This window comes from Myxine glutinosa, chromosome 7 (assembly GCF_964187855.1).
Source record: "Myxine glutinosa chromosome 7, kmMyxGlut1.1, whole genome shotgun sequence".
NCBI lineage: Eukaryota > Metazoa > Chordata > Myxini > Myxiniformes > Myxinidae > Myxine > Myxine glutinosa.
The window spans coordinates 180851495-180872151 of record NC_136267.1 but is presented as its reverse complement, the minus strand read 5'-3'; the positions used below and the strand labels follow the sequence as shown (position 1 = coordinate 180872151).

Here is a 20657-nt window from a genome sequence, read left to right as displayed (position 1 = left end):
ATTTGTTCAATTATAAACTCCCATATCATCAATACAAGATAATATCAAAAAGGTAAGAAATGTGCAAACAGAATCAAATTTCCCTCCTTGGCCTGTTGAATCATAACCACCTTCACTTTTGTGCATTTTGAATGTGTCGGTGTGTGCTCTGGCCTGTTGAATCATAACCACCTTCACTTTTGTGCATTTTGAATATGTCGGTGTGTGCTCTGGCCTGTTGAATCATAACCACCTTCACTTTTGTGCATTTTGAATGTGTCGGTGTGTGCTCTGGCCTGTTGAATCAAAACCACTTTCACTTTTGTGCATTTTGAATGTGTCGGTGTGTGCTCTGGCCTGTTGAATCATAACCACCTTCACTTTTGTGCATTTTGAATGTGTCGGTGTGTGCTCTGGCCTGTTGAATCATAAACACCTTCACTTTTGTGCATTTTGAATGTGTCGGTGTGTGCTCTGGTCTGTTGAATCATAACCACCTTCACTTTTGTGCATTTTGAATGTGTAGGTGTTTGCTCTGGCCTGTTGAATCTTAACCACCTTCACTTTTGTGCATTTTGAATGTGTCGGTGTGTGCTCTGGTCTGTTGAATCATAACCACCTTCACTTTTGTGCATTTTGAATGTGTCGGTGTGTGCTCTGGTCTGTTGAATCATAACCACCTTCACTTTTGTGCATTTTGAATGTGTTGGTGTGTGCTCTGGTCTGTTGAATCATAACCACCTTCACTTTTGTTCATTTTGAATGTGTCGGTGTGTGCTCTGGCCTGTTGAATCATAACCACCTTCACTTTTGTGCATTTTGAATGTGTCGGTGTGTGCTCTGGTCTGTTGAATCATAACCACCTTCACTTTTGTGCATTTTGAATGTGTCGGTGTGTGCTCTGGCCTGTTGAATCATAACCACCTTCACTTTTGTGCATTTTGAATGTGTCGGTGTGTGCTCTGGCCTGTTGAATCATAACCGCCTTCACTTTTGTGCATTTTGAATGTGTTGGTGTATGCTCTGGCCTGTTGAATCATAACCGCCTTCACTTTTGTGCATTTTGAATGTGTCGGTGTGTGCTCTGGCCTGTTGAATCATAACCGCCTTCACTTTTGTTCATTTTGAATGTGTCGGTGTGTGCTCTGGTCTGTTGAATCTTAACCACCTTCACTTTTGTTCATTTTGAATGTGTCGGTGTGTGCTCTGGCCTGTTGAATCATAACCACCTTCACTTTTGTGCATTTTGAATGTGTTGGTGTGTGCTCTGGCCTGCTGAATCATAACCGCCTTCACTTTTGTGCATTTTGAATACTAGGGCGTGCCCGTACTATATATATATCTAAAATTATATCCCCCCCCCCCCTCTATTTACATGAAATGGTTTGGTCCATTCGCAAATGGTTTGGTCCATGCGAATGGTCCAAAGCGAACGGCTTGCGAGTACGGTGACAATCCCCCCCCCCTCTATTTACATGAAATGGTTTGGTCAATTCGCAAAGCCAAACCGAACGGCTTGCGAGTACGGTGACAATCCCCCCCCTCTATTTACATGAAATGGTTTGGTCCAAAGCGAACGGCTTGCGGAGTTTGGTAAAGAAATCGCCATAGCTCGGTAACTACTTGTCCGATTAATATGAAACCTTGAAAAGGCACATCCTCGGGTCCCCAGCAATATACCTGGCAAGTTTCAAGTATATCGGACCCGTGGTTGTCGAGAAACAGCGGTCACAGACAAACGACAAACACACAGACATACAGAGATTACTGGAATTATAGATAGACTAGGACATGCCCGTACGTGGGTGCCCGTTCCTTGCCAAAAAAAAAAAAAAAAATGTCTTCGCCCATGCATGCATGGGCGTTAATCGGGCCTGTATCGGCAGAGTTATTATAAACGTGTACTACAATCGATCGTACCTTACAACAATCAACACAGATTGCAACGTCAAATAAATGAATACGCTCTCAAATGTGCCGTCCGAGGCAGCGTCTGCTCGCCACGTTCAGCGTCACTATGACTATCCGTAAGTCCGGAAGTGACGTCCTCATTTGACTGTCTGGAAGGTCGCATATCGCAGTTACGATGAATCGCAAATTAGTTTTAATTAGTTTTAAAACATAGTTTAACGCCAACATAGCGCCAACATAGTTTGCCAACGTGAAATAAATGAATACGCTCTCAAATGTGCCGTCCGAGGCAGAGTCTGTTCGCCACGTTCGGCACACGTGATAGCTCGCTGCTCTCTGATTGGTTGAATCGTTTTTTGGACATAGCTCGGTAACTACTTCTCCGATTAATATGAAACCTTGAAAAGGCACATCCTCAGGTCCCCAGCAATATACCTGGCAAGTTTCAAGTATATCGGACCCGTGGTTGTCGAGAAACAGCGGTCACAGACATACACACATACACACACACAGAGATTACTGGAATTATAGATAGATGTCGGTGTGTGCTCTGGCCTGTTGAATCATAACCACCTTCACTTTTGTGCATTTTGAATGTGTTGGTGTATGCTCTGGCCTGTTGAATCATAACCACCTTCACTTTTGTGCATTTTGAATGTGTCGGTGTGTGCTCTGGCCTGTTGAATCATAACCACCTTCACTTTTGTGCATTTTGAATGTGTTGGTGTGTGCTCTGGCCTGTTGAATCATAACCACCTTCACTTTTGTGCATTTTGAATGTGTCGGTGTGTGCTCTGGCCTGTTGAATCATAACCACCTTCACTTTTGTGCATTTTGAATGTGTTGGTGTGTGCTCTGGCCTGTTGAATCATAACCACCTTCACTTTTGTGCATTTTGAATGTGTTGGTGTGTGCTCTGGCCTGTTGAATCATAACCACCTTCACTTTTGTGCATTTTGAATGTGTTGGTGTGTGCTCTGGCCTGTTGAATCATAACCACCTTCACTTTTGTGCATTTTGAATGTGTTGGTGTGTGCTCTGGCCTGTTGAATCATAACCACCTTCACTTTTGTGCATTTTGAATGTGTCGGTGTGTGCTCTGGCCTGTTGAATCATAACCACCTTCACTTTTGTGCATTTTGAATGTGTTGGTGTGTGCTCTGGCCTGTTGAATCATAACCACCTTCACTTTTGTGCATTTTGAATATGTCGGTGTGTGCTCTGGCCTGTTGAATCATAACCGCCTTCACTTTTGTGCATTTTGAATATGTCGGTGTGTGCTCTGGCCTGTTGAATCATAACCACCTTCACTTTTGTGCATTTTGAATGTGTCGGGGTGTGCTCTGGCCTGTTGAATCATAGCCACCTTCACTTTTGTGCATTTTGAATGTGTCGGTGTGTGCTCTGGCCTGTTGAATCATAACCACCTTCACTTTTGTGCATTTTGAATGTGTCGGTGAGTGCTCTGGTCTGTTGAATCATAACCACCTTCACTTTTGTGCATTTTGAATGTGTCGGTGTGTGCTCTGGCCTGTTGAATCATAACCACCTTCACTTTTGTGCATTTTGAATGTGTCGGTGTGTGCTCTGGCCTGTTGAATCATAACCACCTTCACTTTTGTGCATTTTGAATGTGTCCGTGTATGCTCTGGCCTGTTGAATCATAACCACCTTCACTTTTGTGCATTTTGAATGTGTCGGTGTGTGCTCTGGTCTGTTGAATCATAACCACCTTCACTTTTGTGCATTTTGAATGTGTCGGTGTGTGCTCTGGTCTGTTGAATAATAACTGCCTTCACTTTTGTGCATTTTGAATGTGTCCGTGTATGCTCTGGCCTGTTGAATCATAACTGCCTTCACTTTTGTGCATTTTGAATGTGTCCGTGTATGCTCTGGCCTGTTGAATCATAACTGCCTTCACTTTTGTGCATTTTGAATGTGTTGGTGTGTGCTCTGGTCTGTTGAATCATAACCACCTTCACTTTTGTGCATTTTGAATATGTCGGTGTGTGCTCTGGCCTGTTGAATCATAACCACCTTCACTTTTGTGCATTTTGAATGTGTCGGTGTGTGCTCTGTCTTGTTGAATCAAAACCACCTTCACTTTTGTGCATTTTGAATATGTCGGTGTGTGCTCTGGCCTGTTGAATCATAACCACCTGAAGGTGACAAATCAGACGGTGATTAAGGAGCCATGAAGAGTCAAGATTGGCTGAAAGAGAACAGTGTTGAGGAATAACACATACATGATAAAGAGATGAAGAAGAGCCTAATTCTCTAGCAGAGGCTTTTCGCTCCAGGTATTTAAATGGCTCGCAAAGTCGTGTGCACAGACATGTTCCGTAATTATTATCGGTGAGAATGAGGAGATTTATCAAAGTTACGTTTGATGACAATGCAAATGTGCTTTTCTCTTGTCGTCAATTACACGTGTTCTCATGTTGGCACACACATGTGCATACATATAAATATAAAGTACAACACGCTGGGGGAACACATGTTGAACAGATTGATAAAAAGATCACGTTGTGAAGAAAAAACAGAGCGTAAAGTGAATCATTGTTCAAAAAAAGACAAACATTTGTTGTGCATTTGTTGGCTTCGGGAGCAGGTTCTGAAAGAGGAAGACAGGAAGGTCTCACCAGGGTACAGAGGCAAGGTATATAATAAGATGACGAAGATCTTCCTGCTTTATTCTGTCATGGTTACTACGGGCTGGAAAGGTGAGGATAGGCCCTCCTCTGCGGTCCCGGCCTCCTGGAAGGGAAACAGAGGCATTTCAATGGTGAATCTGTGTTTTCAATCCGATTAGCATCATAAAATAAATTGAAACTTTTACCAAGGGCTGGCGGGATGGCCTAGAGCCCTAGACTCTAGAGGTACGCACACTCGCATGGCCGTCTAGTCTGGGTTTGAATCAGTCCAGCTACAAATGTCATCCTGTCGTTTCACAGGCAGGGTGAGGCATCAATGTGTGTGCCGCCGTCTGCTCGCATTTTATTTGTCTTTATATGGAGCAGACGGGACCACCCACTTTAACATCCATCCGAGGGATTGCACAAACACCGGTGAATCGCCCTGTCTGTGAAACACCAAGATGAGCTTATACCTGGGCTGAGATTCGAACCCAGGCGAGAGAATTTCTTACAAGTAACAGTATTTTGACCTCTGGTTAAAGCATTTCAGGTGTTTGCGCTTAACGAGCTTGTCAATAAGGAATGGAGGACCGATGAGAAGCTGAACGTTTACAGAAATGGAACAACTCTCGACCATTCCTCCCCAAATTCCCCTTCCATTTCTTAACAGCGTGGAAGCTTGTACATAAATCACATGCAGGATAAGGCCATGGATGAGACACCAGAGCATTTAAACACAGATGACAACTAGAACGGCACTCGGTAGAGAGCATATACCTCCGCCTGGTCGACCATATCACTCAATGGTGAAGAATCACATAAAAAATTATACTGGCTGGATCCGGATCCGGATGTTCACCAAACTTGAATCGATTGTTCATCACACACCCAACTTGTCCAACAAGTTTCGTCCAAATCCGTCCATAACGTTTTGAGATATCCTGCTATGTATCGTTTTGGCCCTATCTCCCAATGGTGAAGAACCACTTAAAGATTAAATAATTCCCATATCCGAATCCATATTCAGATGTTCACCAAAATCGAATCGAATCGTCCTTGTCAGACACCCAATCGGTACACCAAGTTTCGTCCAAATCCGTCCACAACTTTGAGATATTTTGTTCACAAACGGACAAACAGACAGACGGACAGGGGTGAAATCATGCACTCCATCCGCCTTTGGTGGCGGAGGTAATAACATGAGGAGGCAATGCACAAATTAACAGAGTATATGGAATTTGAGCCTGGGGTTAGGGTTTGGGTCATCATGAACCATATGGACAGGTGGTAATGCCAAACAGACAAACCCTTCCCCACCTAACGCTCCTGTACTTATTATTTTCACTTTTCCCCTTCTCTCATTTTACCTCCTCACATTCTTCTCTTCACCCCTAGACACCAATGTGTAGTAATATATAGATGGACCCTTAGCGGACATGTCAGTTTAGAAATTGCTGCAACATGTCCTCGAAAAAATTGACAAAACTTGGTAAAGACTGAAATACAAGGTGTCTAAAAAAAAACAAACAAAAAAAAACTTGGTCTCGTGACATAACTTGGTCTCGTGTGACACTAACAAACAAAGCTGTAGTAAAATGTCGTGTGATTACACTTTCATCATAGTCTTAATTAAATATACACTGTATATTGTTATGAATTTTGGGGTGGGGGAATATCTAGATACAGGTAGATCTGCATGGGTAGGTGCTCAGATGATCGTGATCGAAGAACCATCTCGATGTACAGTAAGTCAGGGACCTGTAGCCCGGATGTCGGATAAGTTGGATATTTGTCCCTGTTACAAGGGGGCGGGCATGCTAATTAGTTCAGGGATTATGGGTAAAATTCCCTTGTATGTCATCCCCCCTGTCGCTATCCCGTTGTCCCTTTTGGCAACGCACTCTTATGGACACTTAGATTGGCCCTTAGTGCACCCAATTTACATGTCTGTCGGTTGTAAATTTAAATGTCTGTCGGTTGTAAATTTGATACTCAGCAACAGTTACATGGTGTTCCAAATGGATAAAGTGTGTGAAACAAAGCAAAATGGTAAATAGAACACACTTGATTATAAATGTTACAACATACAATATCCAGACCAAGATGCAATTTGAGCTTCACTCCACAATTGAATGAAAGACCGATGACCTCATCACAGATTTGGCTTCGGGGTCGTGCGTGATCACACGATCATGCAAAACGTCATAAAAATGTCGTTTGTCGGTGATTGTTGGCACAAAGTATTTCCCTTATCTGGATTGCATACCAGCAAATTTGCCGAGCAAGGCGCCGGGATACGTGAAGCAAGACACCATGCACATCGCGGGATACAAGTTCAAGGTCCGTGTCTCAACTGCGAGGCCCATATGGCCTATTTTATGCCTCTAGGAAGGAATGCTCAGCTCACCATCTGGTGGGAGAATTACGTCGACTGGCACTCATAGTGAGTAATGCTGATTCAAGACCATTTTCACTGGGATAAGCACAACACTTCGACGAGCATTCTTCTGATTCCGATGTACCATACTCTGTTACAGAGCGTCGGTGCTACCGAGGCAGTTTATTGGCTAGGGTAATACTGGGTAGTTTGCCAACACCTTCCCGGCAGTACTTGGGGCAGGAATTTGTTCAGGGTGCAGCTATAGCTCACTTACTTTTCACGGGGGACACCCTGGAGTCCTTACTGTCCATCAACTAATGCCGGCAGACGAGATGCCCAATTTAGCGTTAATTGTGTTGCACTCAAAAAATCTGGCCTTTTCAAGTTGACACAAATTGGTCATCCTGTTTGCCACAATTTGCTAAGTTCGTCACTTTGGCCTCAATTTTTGACATCAAAAGGGCCTCTGAAGCTGGGGCCGCATAGGCCATGTTATGTTACTTCTGGCACAAAGTTGTATCTCTACCATAAGTATGGAGTTTGTAGCTTCAAAGATGTGGCAGTGCATAAGGAACAGACCCAGAGAGAGAGAGAGAGAGAGAGAGAGAGACAGAGACAGCGAGACATTCATGCACACACACATATATATATATATACAGTATATATATAAATACAACAACAACAACAACAACAACATGCATTTTAAGGCCATTTTCCCTGCTAGAGCGGGGGTTAGCCTTGCAGTCCCCATGACAATCTTCTCCAATCTGCCCTATTTTCTGCATCTCTCCTTGTTAACCCCCTTGCCCGCATTTCTTCTTCCACCATCTTTAGCCAAGTCTTTCTCGGTCTTCCCCGTCCTCTACTTCCTTCTACATTCATTTCCATCACTCTTCTCAACCAGTCACTTTCATCCTTCCTCAACACATGACCAAACCATCTCAACCTGTTCCTCTTCACAGCATCAATCACAGGCTCTATTCCCATCATCTTTCGCAATTCATCATTTGTCTTCCTCTCTCTCAACGATACTCCGCATATCCACCGAACCATTCGCATTTCCACCCTTTCCAGCCTTCGTTGCTGCTCTACGTTCACTACCCATGTCTCGCTCCCATAAATCATAACACTTCTCACACATGCAGCATACATCTTTCCCTTCAGCTTCAACGACACTCCCCTCCTCATCAGCACGCCACTCAGTTCCCGAAATTTCTTCCTTGCACATCTCACTCCAGCAACCGTTGCCGAGTCTGATCCACTTTCTCCATTCAGAATGTCTCCGAGGTAGCAAAAAAAATTATATATATATATATATATATATATATATATATATATATATATATATATATATATATATATATATATATATATTAGTTACGTTTGTGGGAGTAAACAATGAAACACCTCAGGAAAGTCAGAATCGTATAATTTAGCATGCTCCGATTGTTGCGAAGAAGAAGAAGCCATCGCGATGTACATAAGTAGGGAATCTGTATAGAATAAGATCGTATATGTGTCTCCACACGGAAGAGTGGAGTTGTGTTATTTAGGTAGGGTCTGTAAGGTTAAATTCCCCTGTACGTGCTTGCCTCCTGTGATCTTCCCTCCGTCTTTATTACAATTAAAAATCCCGACAAACAACAACTATAACAAATGACTCCATTCACTCACAATGCCGCCCAGGCTGACAGAAACAGCATTTGCCAATCGGCAAGGGAGCGACGTCATCCGAACATTCCCGAACAGACATTAGAATCCCCCCCCCCCCCCCCCCACCCGCCCTCCCCCGACGACTCGTAACGAGGAGGCCACGTCCCAGCCTTCGTGATTGGTGTAGGCGTGATGGGATGATTGAGTAGCGCTCAATGATTGGACAGAGTTTGATGGCAGCGTGGACCATTCGAGAGCTGAAGGGAAAAAGAGCTGTCTCGCCATCTTGGTCTCTCTCTTCTTCTGGTCCTGTCTGTGTGGCGGACGGTCGCTCCTCTTGTGCATGCTCGTGCAGAGAACCTTCTGAGCATTGTGAAGCTTTTGCAACGTTGGAGGATGGGGGGTGTTGTTGGACTGTGGTGCCTTTTGGGGGAGCTAGGGCCGCGTTGCGCTTGGCGGTGGAAGCGAGGAAGGGCTAGTTGAGTGCCTGCTTGCGCCTGGGTGTTTTCTGACGCGGGGATTCGGCGCCATTATCGGGGCGTGTCCCGCACAAGCGGCTACACCGGCAACAACGACCAACGCACCCTCGACGCACTTTGAAACCAGAGTTAAGTGCCGGCCGGCAGGAACATCATTTATTTTTTATTTAATCTTCCCCCTTGTTTGTATATGAGTTTGAAGGGAGACGTCTCAATTAGGAATTATAGTTTTTACGTCGCCTTTCATTTTTGTCTCTTGCATTTATTTTCATTAAATCCTTTATTTTTGCATTTCATTTTTGTATTGTTGATTTTGCTGTCCCGTCTTTGTGTTTGTGGGTTCGGATTAACCCAGTGTCGACCTTCCCGATTAGGTAAGGCTTCGGCCTTTCCCGCGCACGCCAAAGACAATCCCGCCAAGGTTCGAAGTACGCCTCGGAGTTAAAGCTCGTTTCGGCTATTCGTCTGAGGCCGGTCTTCATCGGCCACGAACAGGAAAATATATATACACACACACACACACACACACACACACACACACACACACAAACAACCACACAAGATAAATGATGTTCACCCATCTAGAAATACAGCACAATTGTTATAATGTGCCAATGACATGGCGAAACATAAAGACAAGCTTACTGTGAATTAAAAGTCAACTGAATACCTGAAACGTAGGCCACCTTTTCCTTCAAAATGGGTAGCAAGTCAGCAGCCTTCAATTCATCATTCTTTCGGTATCCTGAAAAGCACACAAAATGATATTGAGCTAAACAATGCTTGTCTTCATTAAAAGGCATTTTTTAAACAACTTCTCTTGGAGCTTAACATGGAAATTGCTCATCAATCAAACGAGTCTGCAGACATCACAAAGCAGATACTTTTGACATTATTAATTAAAGAGTGAAAAATAATTAATCACGAAGAAAGGGAACCGTATGTTAGGCAGTTCTCAATACCCTTCCTTTCCTTACCAGATGTGTGTTCTGGCCAAACCATGTGTATGTGTGTGTATGTGCATATCACATCATAAACGTGCTCAAGAACGAAGACAAATTCAAACAAGAACGACACTCTTCGACGTCGCGACATCGACCGATATGCCTCCGCCCACATTATTACATCATTATAATACTTGTACCAAGTTTGATTTAAATCCATTCAGCTGTTCTCAAGTTACCACATTTCTACCCAAGATGACCTCTTGACCCCAAAATTAAATCAGTTCATTTTTACATCATTGTACGTATCAGTACCAAGTTTGAATAAGATCCCTTTAGCCGTTCTCAAGTTATAGACCTTTTACAGACTTTGACCTTTGACCTCTTGACCCCAAAATTAAATCAGTTCATTTTTACATCATTATATATATCAGTACCAAGTTTGAATAAGATCCCTTTAGCCGTTCTCAACTTATAGACCTTTTACAGACTTTGACCTATGACCTCTTGACCCCCAAAATTAAATCAGTTCATTTTTACATCATTATACATATCAGTACCAGGTTTGAATAAGATCCCTTTAGCCGTTCTCAACTTATAGACCTTTTACAGACTTTGACCTATGACCTCTTGACCCCCAAAATTAAATCAGTTCATTTTTACATCATTATACATACTAGGGCATGCCCGTACTATATATATATCTAAAATTATATCCCCCCCCCCCCCCTCTAGAAATGGTTTGGTCCATTCGCAAAGGCAAAGCGAACGGCTTGCGAGTACGGTGACAATCCCCCCCCCTCTATTTACATGAAATGGTTTGGTCCATTCGCAAAGCCAAAGCGAAGTAGCGAACGGCAGTTACGAATCGCAGTTACGATGAATCGCAAAGTAGTTTTAATTAGTTTTAAAACATAGTTTAACGGCAACATAGTTTGCCAACGTGAAATAAATGAATACGCTCTCAAATGTGCCGTCCGAGGCAGAGTCTGTTCGGCACGTTCGGCACACGTGATAGCTCGCTGCTCTCTGATTGGTTGAATCGTTTTTTGGACATAGCTCGGTAACTACTTGTCCGATTAATATGAAACCTTGAAAAGGCACATCCTCGGGTCCCCAGCAATATACCTGGCAAGTTTAAAGTATATCGGACCCGTGGTTGTCGAGAAACAGCGGTCACAGACAAACATACATACATACATACATACATACATACATACATACATACATACATACACACAGAGATTACTGGAATTATAGATAGATCAGTACCAAGTTTGAATAAGATCCCTTTAGCCGTTCTCAACTTATAGACCTTTTACAGACTTTGACCTATGACCTCTTGACCCCCAAAATTAAATCAGTTCATTTTTACATCATTATACATATCAGTACCAAGTTTGAATAAGATCCCTTTAGCCGTTCTCAAGTTGTAGACCTTTTACAGACTTTGACTCCCAGAACCACAAGCAGAGCGAAGCTGATGGCACGCCGTCGCAAATTCCCACACTTCGCACCTAAAGAAAAGTTATGATGACAAAACGCTCCACCAAGATCCCCCCCCCCCCCCCCCCCCCCGTTTAGAGTGTCTTGCCTCTAAATCCGCACCACCCGAGGCATGAACCCGGGGGTCACATCCCAAAAATCGTTTCATATTCACGCGTCCCCCAATGTTGACTACTTATACAAAGTTTCATTTTAAAATGTTTCACAACCCTCAAGTTTGTTGAATTTCTGTCCAACCTTTCAGGAGGTGATGGACAGACGGACAGACAGAGACAGACAGGGCTGATTACAGACATGCCCCGTTTTGTTTTGTTTCAAAACGCGCGTGGAGATCGTGAGTGAGTAAAGAATGCATTGAAGGACTCGAGGTTCAAATATCACAGAGCATTCCGCAATGTAGGATTGCAGGGCCTCCCCGACAAATATAGATGACAGTAGATCTGCACTATCGAGTCCTTCGGCCTCGTAGTAGTAGCGCACCTCCGACCATGGGCTCGCCTAGTCAACTCAAACTGTGACTAAGGCCGCTTGGGCACGTTGGACCGACCTGAGGTACCTGGCATCCCTTCGGCAACAGGTGAAGTTAACAAGCTGAGACAGAATCAGCGTTGCTGCAAGACAAGATCTGCTGTCTCTGCTTATGTTATCAGCTCCACCAAGGAAGGATCATACAATGGTGCTGGTACAAAGAGATTTTCGCTCTTTTTTTAGGGAAAAAGTTAAATATTGTAACCTGTTATGCAACAAAAACAACAACAACAACAACAATAAAGCAAACAGAGACTGCAGAGCTCGCCAGGCCTTGTGTTGTGTGGTGTGTAGATGATGCATCGACGACCTATCTTTATGTTCATACAATGGTCAAACAGACCTTTCCGGTTTTATTGTATTAAGTAGCAGTTTACCTTCAAATCTCCCTCTCAGGTGGATTTTGAATGTTAATGATTTGCCAAAGAAAGAATCCCAGCACATTACCTGTAGGGTGATTGCTCCACCCCCCGGCAGTTACGGACTGACTGACATAAGCAAACACACACCTGTGGCCAACTACATTTTTACTGTGAGTAATTTTACCCGTGCAACTCTGACAACTCCTCAACCCCCCCCCCCCCCCACCGCAAGTCCTCCCAACCACCCCCCTCCCCCACCCAAGTCTCAACCTCCCCCTCTCAACTCTGTCCCATCTTTGCTCTCCCCCTCAACCCCAGGTCCTCACCCATACTCTTTCCAACCCTAAGGCATCAATCCCCTGGTCCGCTTCAAGCCCCTTCCCACCACAACTCCTCAACTCCCCCCCCCCCCCCCACCCCCCACCAAAATCCCGCAACTCCGAGCATCAAACTCCCCCTTCCAGAACTATCCCATCTTTACCCACTCCCCCTCGCCCCCCACTCCTAAAAACAAAGGCATTCCCACATCGAAAGTGCGGAATATTTAACGCTTTCCACCCCCCTATCATGTAATCATCGACTTTGCAGGAATCTGTCACGATCACCTTTCCAACTCACAATTTTAAGAGAAAATAGTCGGAAATAATAGCAAGGACCTGCGTAAACTCAACTCGATGTTATCACGCTTCCTCAAACGTGCAATTCAAAATACCTCACTGCAATGGAAAACGTGAGGACAAGAATACTACTGGAGTGAAGACTTGTAATACCATAACCCACCTGGAGGTGGCGCTACACAATACACATTTACATTTGGTTCTCATCAGAACAATTGATGTCCCTCACAACCCCCCCCCACCCCCACCCCAAGACCACTAGCAAAGATAAACACACTAATTGAGGTCATACTGATCCGATGTAGCAAGTCTAGATGTAATCGGCCCAGAACTGTAGGAGGACTAGCGCGACAAACAAACACGTCCATCAATTTAACCTTTTATTGATGGACGTGTAGAAGGTCCTCCCCAGGTTGTAGGTTGCAGACAGCAACCGCCCAGGGTAGTACTGCCGTGCTGACTTAGGAGCAGCAAAGTGGTGCCCGGAACCATCGTACACTCTCCACGTCAGGATTGCTGGTCTTACTTTCTGCCTCTCTCAAACTAGAGCTACAGGTCTAGCTAGCTTCAACCTCTCTTTCTCGCAAACAAACATCACACACTTTTCTACTCTTTTATTTGAGGCCTGGCCTCGGTGAGGGTTATATAATCCGTGCCTGGAGCCCCCAACATAAAAATAAATCATAGCAAGGACAGAGGGTTTTATAAAGAGCTCAACCAAAGATTGGAGATCAAAACCAGGTTTGAAAACACAAGCGTTACGTCTAGGTCCCCCGTCGATGAAGTGATGTGAGTTGACAAAGTGGAAGACGCAAGGCGGCCATCTTGGATTTTGACGTGGCGACCCAATTTTCAATAGCGTTCTTCCTTATGCGTAGATACACCCACACACCAGATTAGAAGTTGGTACTTCGCTTATTTTTATTTTTATTTTTTTTGTATACTGAATCGAGGCTCGTGAAAGAGCTAACATTAACTTCACAAACAAATCGACCAGACAAACAAAATACACAAAAAGAGGGAGCGGAAGACAAGATGGGGAGAAAAGGGGAAGCACACACACAAAACATCTGAGAGCAGGGAGATGTGTGGAAGGGAGACAAGGACACCAAGGACTTCCAGGACAAAAGTTGGTATTTCAAAAAGTGGAATTGGGGTGAAATTAGCGGGGGTAGAAAAGATCAAGGTTTTGGATGGGGGAAGATAAGAGATGGTGGTGAACAGCTGTTTTAAAGACTTGGAGGGTGGAGTGGGATTGAAGAGAGTGAGGGAGTTTGTTCCAGAGGCGGGAGAAAAGAGGAATGAAGGAGTGAAGGTGAGCAGACAGTCTTGATTTTGGCAGTTTAACCAAAAGAGGGTTGCAGGCAGATCTTGTGCGACCTGTAGGAATATTTGCGGGACAGAGCCCAGAGAGAGCTGGGGGGGAAAGGCCAGAGAGGAGTCGGTAGAAGACGGAAAGACCACCAACCTGCCTGCGGTGAGTGAGTGAGAGGCCCTTGGAGTTACCTTCATCGCGGGAGATTCCAATGATTCTGAATGCTTTGGTTTCAACAGCGTGAAGGCGAGCTAGGTGTGAGGCAGGAGCACCAGCCCAGAGGGGAGAGCAGTATTCCATAGAGCTGCGGATGAAAGCCTTGTATGTGGTGAGGAGCTCAGGTGTGCCAAGGAAGGACTTCGCACGACGGAGGATGCCCAGTCGGCGACTGGCTTTGGAGGCCAGATTTGAAATGTGGTTTTCCCAGGAAAGATCATGGCAGATAGTGAGACCCAAAAGCTTGAGTGACAGAACTTCTTGGAGAGGATTATTCAGAAAGTGGATGGGAGGGTTGTCCAGTCGGTCTTTTCGGAGAGACATCGTAAGAGTGTGAGATTTGTCAGGATTGAAAGACATGTTCCACTTGTTTGCCCAGTCTGTGATTTTGTCAAGGTCTGCAGAGAGTGAGGAGGCTGCAGACTGCCGATCTGAGGGATGAAGAATGGAGCGACAGAGAGTAGAGTCGTCAGCAAAGAGATAGAGAGGATTTTCAAGAGAGTCAGAGAGATCATTGATGAAGACCAGAAAAAGCACAGGGCCCAGAACACTGCCTTGGGGAACTCCAGCCTGAACAGGAAGAGGAGATGAGAGAAACCCATTCAGGGCCACACGTTGACTACGACTAGAGAGGAAGTCCGCCAGCCATGCGTGGAGATTTCCATGGATACCAAAAGAGGAGAGTTTGGTGAGCAGAGCGGGGTGCCAGACCGTATCGAAGGCACGTGATATGTCAAGGGAGACTGCTCTAATTTCCTGTTTGGCATTGAGGACCTCCATCCATTGTTGAGAAAGCAGAAGCAGCATGTCCAGAGTGGAGTGTCCAGGTCTGAAACCAAATTGATGATCAGAGATCAAGCCATTGGAGAAGAGGAAAGATTTCATATCTGAAGCAATGATGGATTCCATGACTTTGCTGATAATTGGGAGAAGGCTGATTGGTCTGTAGTTGCTGGGATCTGTTTTTGCACCTTTTTTGTGCAAAGCGGTAATGTTGGCAGATTTCCAAGCAGATGGAAGATGACCTTGAGCAAAAGAGAGGGTGAAGAGAACAGAGAGGGGGAGTGAAAGAGCGGAAGAACATGATTTTAGGACCCGTGGGCTGATGCCGTCAGGTCCAGTTGAAGAATCAGAGTCGAGGGTTGACAGAAACTTTTCCACCTTGTCAGAAGGAAAGGACACAGAGTCCAGGAGCAGCTGGGTACGACTGGGTACGGTGGGTACAGAGAGGGATGGGTTTGGGACACAAGATTTAGAGGCAAACACAGAGTTGAGGCATTCAGCTTTTTCACGTGCGGAGTCAGCCGTGTGGCCATTTAAGGTGAGGGAGGGGATGGAGGGGGAACAAACACCAGAAACAGATTTCACCAGACGCCACCAGGATTTGGAAGAGGGAGACAGATAAGAGAGTTCGGTCCTGAGGACGGAGAGATATTGTTTCCTGGCTCTCCTGAGGGTGGACACACACTTGTTTCGGGCTTTGTGAAAGGAAATGAGATTTCCTTCCGTTGGATTTGCTTTCCAGGAGACGAAAGCAAGTTGTTTCTGGGCAATAGCCTCACCACAAGATTCCGTGTACCATGGACGGGACGAAGGGTATGACAACTGAAGACGAGAAGGGATAAATCTGTGCATGAGAGAGAGCAATTTACTTTGGAAGAATTCCCAGGATGAGTTGATGTCAGAGGCAGTAGAGATGGGAGACCAGTCCAGATGATTGATGGCTGCTTGAAGACCGTGCCAGTTGGCCTGAGTGAAATGCCAGACTCGTCGACGCTGAGGAGGCTCTCTGAAAATGGTCAGAGAGATGTCCACTTTAACAAGCACATGATCAGAAGAGCCGATTGGCGCAGAAGAAGAGCAGCAGACAATTTCAGGGAAGTTAGTCATAACCAAGTCCAGAAGAGAAGATTCTCCGTTGACTGAGATCCGGGTTGGGAAATTGACAGATTGTGTCAGTCCCAGTGAGTCACAGAAGTCCTTTGCTGAAGAGCCATGGCTGGTGAGAGAGGTACCCACACCCAGCCAACTGGCATGGTGACAGTTGAAATCACCACATATGAGGAAGAGAGAGTTGGGATGGGTAGATAGAAGTTGGTCCATATTATCAGACAGCGAGATGTAGATGGAGTCATCACTGTTTGGTGGACGGTACAACACGCATATGAACAAAAGGTGGGAGCGAAGGGGAAGCCGTAGCCAAAGGTATTCCTGGGGGTGAGGTGGAGAGAGGGCAGTGCAGGGCGAGTGAGGAAGAGAGTTTTTTATAAAGATAGCAACCCCACCTCCAGGACGAGGCTCAGGTCTATCATACCGGAGGAGGGAGTAACCTGGGAGAGATACCAAGGAATCAGAGACATCATGAAGGAGGAAGGTTTCTGTTAAGCAGATCACGTCTGGTTTGTCAGAAGCAACCTGTATGGAGAGATCAGTTAAGTTTGAACGAAGGCCCCGGATGTTTGAGGTCCATACTGTTAAGGAAGAGGAAGGGGGAGCATCGGATACAGAACAGGGGGGGGGGGGAGCGGTAGGGCAGGATGTGGAAGAGGAGGAAGAGGTAGGGAGAGCTGTTGCAGGTGTGTCAGAGATTACAGAATAGCTTGGAGAAAGGGAAGAATGGGGTGGACAAAAGGTTTGATGGTGTTTGGGTGAGGCGCAGTGAGGTGTTATTTGAGGTGGGGGAAGAGTGAGGCAGAAGGTTGAGGAAGATGAAGGTGAAAGTTGGAAGGGGGAAGAAGCGGGGAGGACGCTTTGAGGAGGAGGGGTGAGAGGGCAGTCTAGGAGGGGAGGAGTGAGGGAGAGTCTCGGAGGAGAGGGGTGTGGGGGGAGTTTAGGAGGGAAGGGGCAGCGGGGGAGATTTGAAAGGGATGGGTGTTTGGGAAGATTTGGGGGGGAGGGGCAAGGGGGAAGATTTGACAGAGATGGGTGATGGGGAAGATTTGGAGGGGAGGGGTGTGATTGGATTTAGAAAAGTGTACGATTTATGGGAAACGAACATTTATTGCAAAATGAGTTTCTTGAGACATTCGAGTCAAAAATATGTTTGAGGACGCTGAAGGGTGGGTGGAGTTCTGGAGAGTTTAGGGAATGAATGAAAGATGCACTGTAAGAGATGGAATTTTTTTTTTGAATGAATAGAATTGGTGAGCAAGTGGAAAGCATCCTTTTATAGAAGAAGTAGAAAAAAGTGTTATAGAATATGACATAATAATAAAGTTCTTCAGGGGACAGATGAAACATGTATTGACAACTTGATCACGTGATCTCGAACAACGTGGTCGAAGAACGAAAGAACAAATAACGAAGAACGAAAGAGCAAAAGAACAAAGAACGAAAGAACAAATAAGAACGCACAAGCGGATAAGAACAGAGAAGGAAAAAAAATTTTTTTTTTTTTTTTAGATTTTAAAACAAGGGAGTATGGGTGAAAAGACCGTGAAAAACAGAGACCTAAAGTAGTTGCAGCGCGATCGAAGAACCACTGAGACAAAAAACAAAAGCCTCAAACCAAGGTCTGAGGACACGGTAGCCGACTAGTACTACACTAGGCCTCAGAATACACGATACGAAAAACCGACGATTCTGTACACAGGTATGAAAAACCAACACCGAGAAACCTATTAAAGTCACCCCAATAGGTACATGCACCGAAAGAAAGATAAAGATACGACAAAAACACAAATGTGAAAGATCACTTAGCTTCGAAAGCGTGAGCGCATGGAACAGCTTCGAAAAGACGTGACCTCGCCGTGATCTCGCGAGATCTCTCCAAGTGTGCAGGGTCAATTATTATTTTTCAAGATATTCATCTCACAAGGTTCAGACATACATGGTGTCAGACATACACGGCATCAGACATACATGGCGGCGGCCATCTTGGATTTTGACGTGGGTTGCACCCACACCCCAAATTAGAATTCGGTCCTTCGCTTACGCATGCATGCACGGACGCACGCACAGACGCACGCACGGACGCACGCACACATGGACGGAGGGGAAAACCATAGTCCCCCTTTCGCTCCGCGGTGCGACAGGGGACAAAAATAGGCGAAATGGTCAGTTAAAATGTCCATCATACACTTCAATGTATTCATGGAGTCGGAAATTCGGAGAACTACTCCGCCATTCAAAAAAGGCTTGGGACGAATCATAGTTTTTTTATATCCTCGCAACGATCGCTTTCTAGTTGACACATTCCAAGGTCTAAATAGCTCTCTATATTTCACTGACTGCCACAGTCCTGACATGTTTTACTGTTGTTGTGCATTTATTAATGAACAATGATGCTGGGCCTCTGACAGGACAGCCTAGACCTGGAGGTGCGCACACTCACCTCCAAGCTATATAGCCTGGGTTGAATCCCGTCATCCCGGTGTTTCACTGGCAGGGTCATTCATCAATGTGTTTGCCACCCTTCAGACAAACAGTCTTCCCATGTGGCAGCATTAGTAGGTTGATGTGAAAAATCCCAGGGATCTTCACGAGAGTAAGCGAGCTATGGCCTGCGCCAGTGCGCCATGGCCAAATTCCAAATGCTGCCCAAACCAGAAGAGGGCATTGCATCGGCGGCACAGGTGTGCCCTCACCCAACGATGCCACCCCCGCGGCCCTGTGCTTTTTTTTTTTGCTTTTTTTTGGATACAAGTTCGAGGCTCGTGAATATGAAGGAATATGTGCTGAATATGAACGAAGAACTATGATGCCGATCATAGCAATAAAGTTAGAAATGCATCGGCCGCGCTTTTCATTTATGGGTGGCACGAAGGACCGATGGATCGATTTGAGGATCCCCGTCAATGCAAGCGTATCCAACTGTTGCTACAACTTTCATATATCCAACTGTTCCGACAACAACCATGAATCCTGAGCAACCATCAAATATAAAACTTTTAACAAAGCATGTATTGCAACAAAATATATACTTGTTTGTTTTCCTGCAGAATCTAAGGCTCATGGAAGAGCTCCACCTGAACCAGATACAGAGGAAGCAAGGAACTTCCGTAAATCGCTCACAAATACCTGTTCTGCAATTAAACGTATTTAATTGGAATGGCCTATTTTACCTGAAAGGGACCAATTCTGAAATGGCTGTCATTTTGTCTGGATTATTGTCTTGGCTCAGATCTCAAGAAATCGCTGATGGGATCGATTAATGAAATTCCATCATCTCATCCCTTCCGCCCCCCTCCCCCGCCCCCCACTGCACCCCCATATAAGCAGTGAATCTGACTTTTTTTTGTATACGAGATCGAGGCTCGTGAAAGAGCCAACATTAATCACACAAAAAGTCAAATCGACACATAAAACATATAATAAAGGGAGTGGTAGACAAGATGGGGAGAGAGGGAGAAGGACACAAACACAACATTTGAGAGCAGGGACATCAGGAGATCTGTGTGAGGGAGAGGGCTTGGGGGGAGGAGGCATGGGAAGGGGGGGGGGTGGGGTGGGGAGGTATAAAACATATAAAACAAACAGACCTCTTTCTCTTGGGTTTCAAAGATCCAGCATATGTCTAACCGTGGGTGGTGGACTCATTAATCCGTAGGTTTGTATACATAACCCTGGCTAACTCCCTGCAATCACGGTCTTCCCAGAAAGGTAGTGGCAGTGGAGGAAGGAGACAGGTTTAAATGGAAACTAGATGGGTACCTGGATCGGAGATAGAGCAGTATGGGGATATGGGCAGGACTTGTGGGTAGCTTTGTGTGGATGGGTGATGTATGCTGAGGTTGGTGCAGCGCACACATGATGTGCCGAATGCCCTCATTCTGCACCAACATTCCTTGTGTGTAACCCCATTGCTATTCGTGCTAAATTAAAAAGAAAAGGAATCCTGCGCCAGCACCAAGTTAAAAAGGCCATATTGACAGTGGTAAAGTTTGAGGGTGTTCCTAAAGAGGATTTACAAAACCTACAATAGCCCAATACCATACCCAATACCATAATAGCGCAATACCATACGAGGTGGCACTTTTGTGAGTAAAGCATCCGCTCGCTCGGAGTTTGGCGGTTGGAGGTTTTATTCTGACACTGGCTGAGTCATAGAAAAAACAAACTGTTGAAATTTGTCGAGAGTGACTATTCGACGAGCAGAGGAAATAGGAGCATGAAAAGGAAGACCTACGTGA

General features: G+C 45.2%; 1 protein-coding gene across 1 annotated transcript in view; it reads right to left on the bottom strand.

The window, feature by feature from the left end:
• LOC137431866 (triple functional domain protein) overlaps positions 1-20657 on the bottom strand; it is a 469010-nt gene that overhangs the window by 278413 nt on the left and 169940 nt on the right. The window contains 2 exon segments of the mRNA XM_078782583.1: positions 4533-4647; positions 9709-9783. Of these exon segments, the coding sequence (XP_078638709.1) occupies positions 4533-4647; positions 9709-9783 (190 nt within the window).